This window comes from Olea europaea, unplaced genomic scaffold (genome assembly GCF_002742605.1).
Source record: "Olea europaea var. sylvestris unplaced genomic scaffold, O_europaea_v1 scaffold2075, whole genome shotgun sequence".
NCBI lineage: Eukaryota > Viridiplantae > Streptophyta > Magnoliopsida > Lamiales > Oleaceae > Olea > Olea europaea.
The window spans coordinates 70,965-83,950 of record NW_019238670.1 but is presented as its reverse complement, the minus strand read 5'-3'; the positions used below and the strand labels follow the sequence as shown (position 1 = coordinate 83,950).

The 12,986-nt window shown below is 33.2% G+C and overlaps 1 protein-coding gene across 2 annotated transcripts; it reads left to right on the top strand.

Annotated features, from left to right (window-relative positions):
- The first annotated feature begins 2,448 nt into the window (after positions 1-2,448).
- Positions 2,449-10,653, top strand: LOC111379961 (phosphatidate phosphatase PAH1-like). Of its 2 annotated transcripts, none has more exons than XM_023003399.1 (11): positions 2,449-2,858; positions 3,085-4,765; positions 4,870-5,459; positions 5,546-5,619; positions 6,482-6,566; positions 8,731-8,817; positions 9,278-9,350; positions 9,508-9,551; positions 9,686-9,814; positions 10,016-10,114; positions 10,210-10,653. In XM_023003399.1, the coding sequence occupies exons 2-11, from the start codon at positions 3,292-3,294 to the stop codon at positions 10,267-10,269; spliced, it is 2,715 nt and encodes a 904-aa protein (XP_022859167.1). In that variant the 5' UTR covers positions 2,449-2,858; positions 3,085-3,291; the 3' UTR covers positions 10,270-10,653. The 2 variants fall into 2 exon arrangements, with proteins under 2 accessions (XP_022859167.1, XP_022859166.1); XM_023003398.1 differs by having other exon boundaries at positions 3,033-4,765.
- Positions 10,654-12,986: the final 2,333 nt, after the last annotated feature.

Sequence of the window (12,986 nt, the reverse complement as noted above, 5' to 3'; positions counted from 1 at the left end):
TTTGAGATTTGTTTGCACTTGAAAAAAATAAAATAGAGCTGTGGTTGCAATTAGTTATTTATTTTTTTTAAATTTACATAAGAGGGTATATTTTCTTCATTTCATAGCTTTTTATTGACAAATTAAATGAAAATTGATAAAAATGATGGTTTGCGTAATCAAATGTGCAATTAAGGATGAAAATGCCTAAATAAATAAAAGGTATGAGCACTTTTTTCAGAATAATGGTGAAAGATAAGGACATTATGTGCTAATCACTCTTATACTAATTTATTTGGAATTCGTTTGCAGTTTAAAAAAGAAAAAAAAATGGGACTATGGTGGCAATAGTTCTTTCTTTTTGTTCTTGTTTAATTTAAACAGAATGATATATTCACCATTTCATAGCATTTAATTGAGAAAATTGATGAAAATAACATTTTACGCAATGAAGGGTAGAAATAATGGTAAAAATGCTAAAAATGAAAGGTAAAAACGTTTTTCACAATAATAATGAAAGATAAGAACGTTATGTGCTAATCAACCATGTAAAAATGATTAAGAGGGAAGCTTAATTTTCGAGCAAATAGTAGCAAAGGTCTCCAATCTTTGACATTTGTTGCATTTTAATACCTAACATTTAAAAAATAGCATTTATATTCTCAGGGCATGTTGATTCCCACTATTTGTCAAAAATGCATTTTGTAATAGTGATTTGATGAAAAATGTGTATTTAAAAAATAAGAAAAAATTTTGAATTTGCGTGCAATATTATTTTATTGAAGAATGCGTGGTTGAAAATAAAAGAGAGAAAAATGTATTTTGAAAATAATGAGAATCAAATGGGGGCTCAATCTTTCATTTCGATAGCACTTTGATCCTTGGCGGACAAATTTACCCTAATTTATAAAAAAATGGGTAAAGCTGCTTTGATAGAATGATTTAACATAAAGCTTGACATAATTGTATGTGGTAGTAAATAAATGAATAAAAAAGTTGATTGTATTTTAAACTATTTAATGATAAAACGCCACGTGACATTATGTCAAACTTTATATCAACCTTAATGTTAGTGTAGCATCATTGTAAAATAACTAGTTAAAATTTGTTCAACAATGTAATTTTGCCCTTGCAGTTAAATAAATAGACAAAAGCACGACAGAAAAAAATGAAATAATTTAATGATGTCAATTTGGATTTCCCAAAACTTTTTTTTTATCTTTTTTATAAAAATAATGACAATAGAATTAATTAAGTTAATATTTGAATTATATACAGTTTAGCGATGACAAAAAGACGAGGTGGAGGCTATTTAAAAAATCTTCATGTATTGTCTTGTTTAGTTAATTAATTATTTTAATATTATTTAACTTGTTTCAAATACGTATTTTATAGGATTTACAATTTTCATAAATTTTTTAATCATATATTTCAACAATTGTTATTAAAATATACTAAATATCTAATTTTCAACAAAACTAAACAGAAAGTCGATAACTTGTTAAGGGATAAATTTCATATTAAATAAAAATGAAAATATAGATCAACATATAATAACTTGTGCTACCCATCTTAATAAAATTGACATTCTAAGTTGAAACATCAAGTCTTATTATAGTATTATAGTTCATTGAGATCTAACGAGTAATTTGATCCAATTAAGACTAAAAAAATGATTACGAGAATTTCAAAATTTATTTACTTAAACAAGTCACCGTCTTGATGGCATTTTATGTAATACATCAAATAAAAATAAAAATATGGATCAACATAAAGATTTGAATTCCTTATTTTAATAAGCTTTGACATTGTAAGATTGGACGTCAAATCTTAATATTTTTTAACCTCATATAAACTTATGAGTATAAGAAAGTTCCCATCTCATCAAAGAAGGCTAGGATAATGTTATTTCAATCAAGTTACATTGCTAGATGTCTTGACATACTTTTAGACATAATGCCACATAGTATTTTATTATTGAATAATTTTAAACACGATCAATTTTTACATCTAATAATCTGCTATCATATATCTATCAGTGTTTCTATCATTTTCCGTTCGACAAAGTAGATTAATTCATGTAATTTTCTCAAAACATTAATCTATAATACCCTTGTTTGAGCCCCACTTTTATCAAAAAATGAATTTTTAAATAGTGTATTAATAAAATAATGTGCTGTTTAAAAATAATGAAAAATTTTGAATTTACATATAATATTATTTTATTAAAAAATATGTGATTGATATGAGATTAAAATACTATTCAAGAATTCATTTTTTTCAAAAAAATATGGCTCAAACAAGATCCCGACCGAAATATAGCCAGAAACCGCAAGGATGTTTAGATAATTTGTGTTTATTTATTTATTTTTTATAATGGGAAACCAATCAAAATATATTTTGTCTATGAATGAGTTAACTAGAAGGTGCACCCTGTCGAACCTTCCATAGCAACCCATTAACTTTACGACACGAAACACGACAACAGTACCAAATTTACCAGTTGCCTTACCAGAATTTTACTTTTACAAGCAAAAACAGCGGTTTTCTTGAAATTAAATCCGTAATACGAGGTCAATCAACAACAAATTTTTTTCCCCTGTTCAAAGCATTACCTATTTATTGCTCGACAAATTGGGGATTGAATTTATGACTTTTTTCTCTGTAATCCAAATTACGTTCAATTCTTCACAAGTACAAATTTCGAAGCCTTTGAATACCCTTTTTCAAATAATAACATATTTGTATAAACTCAGCACCATACCCAGAAACAAATACTATTAATCTTCTTCGGGGAGCTTATATCTGATTTTAAGCTGTTAGATGTATGTCAATTTGATCGCTAAGCACTAAGATTTTCTCAGAATTTCCTTGATTGTGTAAGTTCAAACTATTTGTTTTGTTTTTTTATACTTGGCATTTTCTAGCATATTTGATTCTTGTTTGTATTGTTTTGATGTCATTTTGTTTTTCGTATTTTATTATTTTGTTGATGTAAAGTTAAGTGTTTAGTTTTTAGTTCAATCGCATTGATCTTTGAAGTTGTCTTTCAGAAAAAAAGTCCGGGCGATCATGTAATTATTTTGAATGATTTGGTGCATACAGATATCTTCCATTCAAGAAGTGAAATAACTGAGAATTTTGCTTCCTTGGTATCATTTGGTGGAATGAGTTTCAGGTGATGGTTTGAGATACAGTGATAGAATCCCGTTGATTGGATATTGAAATATCATCTTTGTAGATCAGTTGAATTTTTATTTTTTATTTTTTGCTTCAAAGTTTTTGGATTGTAATACTTTGTACATAAATTAAATGAATGTCGTGGGTAAAGTTAGCACTTTTATCACACAAGGAATGTACTCTGTCGCCACACCATTTCATCCATTTGGTGGGGCAGTTGACATAATAGTCGTCCAGCAGCAAGATGGAACCTTCCGGAGCACGCCTTGGTATGTACGATTTGGTAAATTTCAGGGTGTTCTTAAAGGTGCGGAGAAAGTTGTCCGGATAGAAGTTAATGGAATTGATGCTAATTTTCATATGTGTCTTGATAATTCTGGTGAAGCATATTTTGTTAGGGAAGTTATTTCTGACAAGGACGACAATGCAAACAGTGTTTTGAAGGATTCTGATAATTGTGAAGGTACCAATATTGATAATAAGTCAGAGGATAATAGTTTTCACATACAAGAGACTAATGATTTTGATAATGGCGAGGTAGAGGTGCGAGATGAACGCATTACTCTTGGTATGGACCGATTGGAGAAGAATGAGTCTGACAGTGAGCGGGTATTCTACGAGTTTCAAGATGAACAAACTTCTCTAGAGGGTTCAATTGAGTTATCAGAATATGATTCCAAAAGATACAATTTAGATAGTGTGGAGCATGTGATAGAATCACACACTTCGAATTCAGAAGTAGTTCTGGTGAGTGTGGATGGGCACATACTGAAGGCACCCATCTCATCCTTGGAGAGAAATGCTGAGAACTTGCAACTAAGCACGCCCCAGTTTCACCTAGGTCCAGGTGAAGGGACTGAAGAGTACCATACAAATGAAGTTACATGGACAGCTGATTATTTGAGTGATTTGGACACCTCTACACGTAAAGTTACTTCTGACAATGCACGTGAGGCGGACAATGGCAGTCAAGCTTCTAAAGACACAATGGATACATGTGAAGGAGGTGAAGAGAATCTCTCTCCTGTTTTAGAGAGCCAGAGCACAGCTAACCAGAGAAGAGACTTTTACATGGGAATTAGTTCAGAGACCACATCTAATAGTTTTAAGAGGGCTGAGGTATTCAAAAGTTGTTTGGAGCTCCAAGAATTGGCGGTAAAGTCTATGAATGCCATTCAACAAGACACATGTTCCTCAATGCAGATTCATGAGTTTGCTGAAGATCTAAATGAGAAGTCTCCTCTAAGTCCTTTGACAAATGATGAAACTGAAGAGGGAAATCTTGGAAAATCAACAAATCAAAATGGATTACCTCCCTCAGATTCTGAATATCCCAGCACTATTTCTTTGACGGATTTGCAAGTTCAAGGTGAAATCCATGAAAAGAATACACTCGATAGAGATCAAAGTGGTACTGATAGCAAGCCCGTACCATTAGTTAGCACTGAACAGAAGCCAGAGAATCTGATGTATGCTAATTTAGTAGCTGAAGGAATGCTGAGTGACCCGCGGGCACCTGCTTCTGAAGATGAATTCAGTAAAAGCGAACATCTGGACCCTCATTCTAGAGATTCAAGTGGAGACATGAAAGCAGACTTCAACACAGGTATGGTATGCCATCTTGATATTATAATAAATTTTGAATCACTTGTTATTTGATTTTAGTACTATTTTGCAGTTTCTCTAATCATATTATATATGACTTGGCAGGAATAGAGTTATCTCTTTGTGGAAACTTGCTTTGTGCTGGCATGGATTTGAGTGCAGCAGCAGAAGCCTTCGAAAGAAGCTGCATATCAGCGGAGGAATTTAAAGTTTCTGCCTCATCGATTGTTAAAAATGAAAACTTAATAGTTAGAATGCAAGGGAAGTACTTAACATGGGATAAAGCTGCTCCTATCATTCTTGGATTAGCAGCTTATGGTTTGGATTTACCTGTTGAGCCAGACAACGCAATTCCAGTGGAACAGGAAACAACAGAAGCGAAGGAAGTTGAATCTGGATTGACTTCGACTCCTTCTGGACGCAAATGGAGGCTCTGGCCAATTCCATTTCGGAGGGTTAAGAAACTTGAACATATCAGTAGTAACTCATCACATGAGGAGGTCTTTGTGGATTCTGAATCTGTCTCAGAGAGCCAACATGACGAACCAACTCCAGCACTAGCTAGCGAGTCTCCTCGGAAGCAAGTTATAAGAACAAATGTTCCCACCACCGATCAGATAGCTTATTTAAATCTCAAAGAGGGACAGAATATGGTGAATTTCATCTTCTCCACACGGGTCCTTGGAACTCAGAAGGTCTATAATTTTTTTCTATAAAATAGATAATTGGTTGGAATTAATACCCACTAAAATTGTTACTAATCTACATTTTTCTGAAACAGGTTGAAGCTCATATATACTTGTGGAAGTGGAATACACGAATTGTAATTTCTGATGTAGATGGGACAATAACCAAGTAAGGTTAATTTGCCTTGTATGAACCGTTGCTATGTATTGCTACTTATTAATATAAATTATAGAAGATCTTGAAGTGCCTTTTGATTATATTGTCTTACTCTTCTAGCTTGTTCATTTGGAAACGATAGAACTGATGATCTGTAAGTCTACAATCTAGAAAATATTTCGAATGGAGGCTATTAGCTAATCACAATTAAGTTTATCGATATATTGCTCTTCGAAATATATGGGATGAGAAAAGACTGAAATGTCTGATACTTCCATTTATGATGCTAGCAAAGCAGTCTCACTTATTTTGGTTGGAAGGCTTGCTGTAGATCTTAACCTTAATATTTCACTGTTGCTAGATATAATAATAATTTTGTTCATGCTACAGTGAAAATCAGCCAAAGTTGGCGTTAATCTATCCTGTTTATCAAACAATATTGGTGATACTACCACAATGTCACCGGAAATAGATGTTACTCTTTTGGTCCTGTTGATATCTCAAAAATATATGTTGTATGCTAAGTACCACATCTATGAGGAATTGTAAACAAGTTGATTGGGAATAGTGAAGTTCTCACATTGACAATTGTTCATCATCGAGATTGGAGAGAGGGAAGCAATAGAACATAAATAAAAACAAATTTACCAATTCACATTTTTCGATGAATTATGATCTCTGGTAACTCAAGATGGTCCATCAGCTGCATCCCCTTGCGGTTGGTTTTTTGTAAGCTTAAATGGATCAAATAACCCATTAACATGAGATATGATTTATTTTTATTTGTATTATTCAAGCAAATTAGCTATGGTGTAGCAAAGATAGGTTTCCAATATCCCATGCAGGTTGTGCTTCATATGTTCTTGTTTTCCAGATCTGATGTTCTTGGTCAGTTTATGCCTCTGGTTGGGAAGGACTGGACACATTCTGGAATAGCTCGTCTTTTTTCTGCAATTAAGGTAATTTCATCAGATGTATTATTTTTAAGCTTTGTGTTATTTTTCTTGGTGTTGTCCTACTGAAAATAGAGGTTGTAAATCATATAGTTTTCTTTCCTAGATCTGCCAAATTTGTAAAAACAAGCATGAAAATTGATATGGACTGAATTCTAGAAAAAAAAAAAAGGACGTATATTGGAGGTTGATGTGGACCGAATTCCGAAAACAGAGATGTAAAACAAGCATGAAGCTTGATATGGACTGAAGTGAAGTAGAGGGTTGTAATATTTGAACAAATAAAATGCAAAAAGGATGTATGGAATCGTTTGTCTATAGACAAAAAAAAAAAGAAAAAAGAAAAAAAGCAGGCACTTGAATGTAATAATTTAAAATTAGTTCGGAAATCTGAATTCTGAAAATCTCATGGCTTCAATAAGCAATTAAATGGACCTATTTCGGGTAAAGAGCAATCAATGGGCTTATTTATGGCCTTGGGACACTTCTTAGAGTTGGTAATGGGTCTAATTATTGAGAGAAAATAAGATTAACTCAGCTTTTAAAGACACCTAGACAACCCAATATAATGTGGAATGAAGAAAAAAGTATTGAATTCCTGGATAACAAGGCTAATTCAAAGTCTATTGGGGGCCAATTTGATAAGTATTCCACAAGCACTAATTCAACAGCCTAAAAAGAGAAAGTTGATATTGCCAAAGCAAAAGTTGGTTTTTAATTACAAAACCCTAGTAACCTTACACAAAAGTTGGTTTGTAATAGAATAAATTATAATAGGGCATTAATTTTTGCTATTGCTGCTAACTACTATAAAGATTATTTTCTCGTGTAAACATTGTAAAAGATTGACTACACGATCAAATTGGAGAGTAATGGATGAATGATTGTTAATCGTGTGTATATTGAGAATAATATATTTGATGATATTAATAATGAGGTTAGCATTTTAAATTATTATAATTCGTAATGAACCATTGTAATGTATTTTATATAAATTATAATGTTTTAAATTATTATTATTATTATTATTATTATTATTATTATTTTTTGTTATTATCTTGTTTCAATATTTTTATTTTTAATAGAGTTTTGCCTCTACTGAATTAGAGTTCTGCTCCTGAGTTTGCATGCACAAGGGATATAATTGCAAAGTTGTCTATATAATTATTTCATTACGTGGATATTGTTGAATATGAGCTAAAACTTATTAAAGAAAATGTCTCAATGCATGCTCATGGCAATTAAGTGACAAAAGAATTGGATTGATTTATGCTGATTAATGATGGACACAAGTACAACACTTCTTTTACTTTCAAAACGACAGAAAGATGCTAGTTTTTCCCCTTTTTTATCTCTTTTCGATTTTACTAAGTGTCAATGCCTCATAGCTTTCCTTATAAAAAACATTGGTACTTAATCTTGTCTTTCCTTTATTTAGTCAATAGAGTGGAAGTTAAGCATAAAAATCTTATAACGTTTGCATGCACAAGGGATATAATTGCAAAGTTGTGTATATAATTATTTCATCACATGGATATTGTTGAATGTGAGCTAAAACTTATTAAAGAAAATGTCTCAATGCATGCTCTGGCAATTAAGTGACAAAAGAATTGGATTGATTTATGCTGATTAATGATGGATACAAGTACAACACTTCAATTTACCTTCAAAACGACAGAAAGATGCCAGTTTCCCCCCTTTTTTATCTCTTTTCGATTTTACTAAGTGTCAATGCCTCATAGCTTTCCTTGTAAAAAACATTGGTACTTAATCTGTGTCTTTCCTTTATTTAGTCAATAGAGTGGAAGTTAAGCTTAAAAATCAGCTTATGCACAGCCATTTTAACAAATCTCAAGAACTTCTGTGATCTGTACTTAAGCCGGGACCACACTATCTTTCCCTAGCCAGTCTAGATTTATCCGAGATCAATGAATCTAATTAATCTATTCATGCGTTTTCCACAAGCGGGAATTGCTATGACCTCGTCTCTTTACTGGCTTACTTGATCTTCATTACTTGAGCCTCTAAAGCTTATGCTTCTCTCATGTATTTATATGTAGATATGATAATAGAATTGTGATGACACTGTCGTTACTGATGCAATTGGGATGTTTTTATTTTTATGGTTAAATTGAATTTGTTGTACATGTCGAACGCTTTCTTATTGTAGGAGAATGGGTATCAGTTGTTATTTCTGAGTGCACGAGCAATTGTTCAAGCGTACTTGACTAAGAGTTTTCTATTCAATCTGAAGCAGGTATACTGTACCCCTAACCCATGGTGTTAATAACTTTTTATTGCACAAATGGTGCTTTTGGAACGCTCTAATGATCAAAATGTGTTCAATTAATGTTTACGCACCTCGGAGATTTTGTTTTGGTTACCTTTTTACATATTTAAATTAACTAATATATACTAGCTTTGACTTTGACTTTCCCCTTCCTTTGAACTCTTTTTTTGTTTTTTGTTTTTTGTTTTTTAAAATTGAGAAATATGAACAACCAAAAATTATATGGTTCATCTTGAATTTTCTTGATGAACCATATAATTCAGGTCCTGTAATTGTTTGAGCCACCTTTTTTTGTCTCGTCAATGGTTTAACTTTTCCATGTTAATTTTGTAGTAAATTTTCCATGTTACTTTTGTAGCAAACTCGAGAATTTAACTAGCACTACAACCAAATTCCGTTGGGTGAAAAATATTTATAATGTTTGTAGGATGGAAAAAGCTTACCAAATGGACCTGTTGTGATTTCACCTGATGGCCTATTTCCCTCATTGTACCGAGAAGGTAAGTTTTTCCCTGAATGATTACTTGACTTTCTATTAACACCTAATTGTTTACAAATGCACAGCATGATAAAAATAGTGAAATTCTTTTATAGTCCGGAAAATTTAATTCCGCAACTAATAATAAGAATTTATTGTTATTTTGTCATTGATGGCAGTCGTAAGAAGAGCTCCTCATGAGTTCAAGATTGCCTGTTTAGAGGTCAGTAAAACTGTGGCGTGCAAGTTTTGTAGGTGTTTAATTATTCTTTTGAACATCTTGATTTTCTAAGCTCCCTTTCAAGTTTTGAACATCTTGATTTTAGCTCCCTTTTAAGTGTGAACCACCTTTTGCAGGATATCAAAGCACTTTTTCCTGCCGACTATAATCCATTCTATGCTGGTTTCGGAAACAGAGACACTGATGAACTCAGTTATCGGAGAATAGGGATCCCAGAAGGCAAAATCTTTATCATTAATCCCAAGGTAGTCATCATTCTTTATTGGTTCATCTAGCAAGTTGGATACCAAACAATATCAATAAAGAGGAAAAAAATTAAAATCTTGTTCATTGCACCATCCAGCATTGCATAACAAACATTTATACACGTTTCTCTACATGACCACTATTCTGCAAGTTTATTTTTTTCATTTTGTTTTGTCTATGAAATTCGTTTATGTTCACAGGGAGAGGTGGCCATTAATCACCGTATTGACGTGAAGTCATACACTTCATTGCATACTCTGGTACACGACATGTTCCCACCAACATCACTGGTCGAGCAGGTACTACCGTGACAAAAACATTGCCATCGATATTTTGTTTTTTATTCAGGGTTTTCTGCATCTACTAACATCTTGTTCGTGCATTATCCGTGCAGGAAGATTATAACTCATGGAATTACTGGAAAATGCCCCTGATGGATATTGAAAACCAGTAGAAGTTTTCTTTACTGGTGAACAATGTTCGACAGATATATACTCTTAATTCTGGTAATTATTCCCAATTTTGCTGTAAAACTAGGTTAGAGCATGCTCATTTAAATGTAAAAAAAAACTCATTTTTGTAATGTGGCTCATAAGCTCCTCATGTATGGATAATTCTTGTTAGTTTTCCCTCGTTTAAATCTGCACGTTTTCACCTGTCTTTCTTTGTCCTTTTCTTCCTGGGATGAATTCTGTCTAGGATAATGCACGAGATTGTATCGCTATTACGAATAAATCTAATAATTCAGTCAGTACTTCTTTTTATCGTGTTATTGAGATTGTAATTCTATTATGAATAAATCTCTTTGATTTAATCAAAATGTGTCTCAATTAATTTAGTCATTACTTTGTATAGTTTATTCTACATTGGCATCACACCCACTTTATCGACGTTTACTCTCATTTTTTGTGCATTTTAATATGAATGCATTCGTTTTACTATCGTCACTTCTACTATATTTGTCTCATTGCAGTTCCATTTTTTTAGGCATGTACGCATCAAAGTAGCCAAATATCATGATATTTGAAGAACATAGGATTAGCATTTTAAAGTTTACTATTTCAGTCCCTTAGTCGAAACAAGACTTTTTCTTTGCTTTTGGAAGTTTTACACGAATGGAGAAAGACCCTTTCTTGAAATGCTCTTTTCTTAGTAGGCATCACATTCACTTCAGTTTCACTTTTTATCAATTTTAAGCCAACGTTTTGGGCCACATCAGAGTCCAGAGAGGAGATCAGACCCTCCCTTTTTTAACTTTTTAGTTGTCAGGTAAGTTAATGTGACCATTCTAATGCACAGGAAGTTTTTGTCACTTTAACTTTTCTCTCGTACGCATTTCAAGAAAATCTTGTTGAATAAAAATTTCTTTTATTGCATTCCCAAAATTAGTATAGCACAATTTAGCGGTAAAGAATTTGGTGATATTTGAAATACCAACTAATATTTGGACTACTAACTAATCACATAATATCCCCAGTTATTTTTCTATCTTTTTTGAAATTCAGAAATAATAACCGATTTCATAAATCTATCGGATTTTCGAAGTAAGTTATTTATCTTATTATTAATCAAGGATTTCTTATATAGCTAGAACGATCCTCACAAATTGCGAATACTAATTTGTTAAGAATTAAGCGGATTGAAGATATAGCGTCATTATTTGCTGGAATCGAAATATCTGCAAGAAATGTTTGATTAGATGTAGAGACGAATTAGATGTATCGAATAGAGATATAGAAATATAAGTTCTCTTCATCACTTATAATTAAAAAATTAAGTCTTTCTACTTAGAAATATCAAAATACAATGTGCTCTTCAAGCTTGGATTGAGGTGGCACCGCGCATAGAATGTCATGTGATGGGCTCCTTAATGGACTACTAGCTACATCAAGTCTACAATTGAGTCGTGCTAAGTTTAATTGTAGTGGTGTATAGTCAACGGCCCCTCTTAAAAAAAGAACGAGAACTTTGTCAAAGTAAAAGTTTCAAACTAATCATGCCAAATGAAAGGGGTCAGGTGGTTTCACCTCAAAATCAAGCCGTAATAAGTTGATACTCCCATTCCTACCTTGGAACTCGAAAATTCGAAACGTAAATTTCTCGATAAAAGATTTAGTTTATTATGTATTGTTTATTTATACGATGCGAGCTAATTGATTGTTTGGCATGGGGTAGGGGATAGGGGTGGTGGGGCTGTCTAATTGTGGCCAACAATTTCAACGAAGTAGAAAGAGATTATTACACGATTATGGAAACAAAAGCCTCGATCCTTGGGTGCATAAATTTCCATTCTACAATGTTTGGACAGCAGCAAAATGTTGTGCCCTAGGTTTGTGTCAAACAATAGAAAGGTAAAGAATATGACCCTCCATGTTTTGACCAAGTCAACAAGTTATCCATAAGTGCTTATTTCTTGCCATTTAATTATAAGTTGGGTGTGCAGAAAGCCAGGTGATGCTACCAAAAATCGTACCTGCTGATTTTCCGAGCTTGATGACTGGTGAGGAGCACGAACGTGATCTTCTGATACCTGAAACAAAGGCAACGAGGTGTGTTTTCGTCGCCCCTCCGATGCTTAAGTCAGAAAGGGAAATATATGCGTGAGGCTATGTGCTGAAGAACAATGTCAAACGTACCTGAATAATGGTTCAAGGTTCTGTATTTATAGTAGTAAGTGACATTCTCCTAATTGGACTCGACTAGCTGGATGTCCTCATCTGTTGGAGTCCTGAATGGTTAAGGAGTTGGTTGAATTCCAGAATTATGCGTGAGATAGGACTCTTGTGGGAGTTAAGATTCCTAATTGCGTAGGAATTCTAAAGGGTGAACAATTGTCAGCAGTAAGGAGGAGCACATTCCCGAGGACTATGCCCGAGGACACATGTTTGCAATATGCGAAGCGTCATGGAGATGTGGTCGGGCCTTGTGTCTCGAGGACGAACATGCTCGAGGACACCACAGATGGATTTACAACTTTACCAAAATTAGTCCTCGGGATATACTGATCGGGGATATTGTAAAATGTCACCATCATAGGCCCCCGTGCATATATGCTCGAAGAAAATGCTCGAGGATATGATGCAAAGAGACTAGAAATAAAAGCTCGAGTTTTAGCCCGGGGATTTCTGAACACCTGTCCTTGATCAAAAGGCTTGACGCGTACTGACGTCT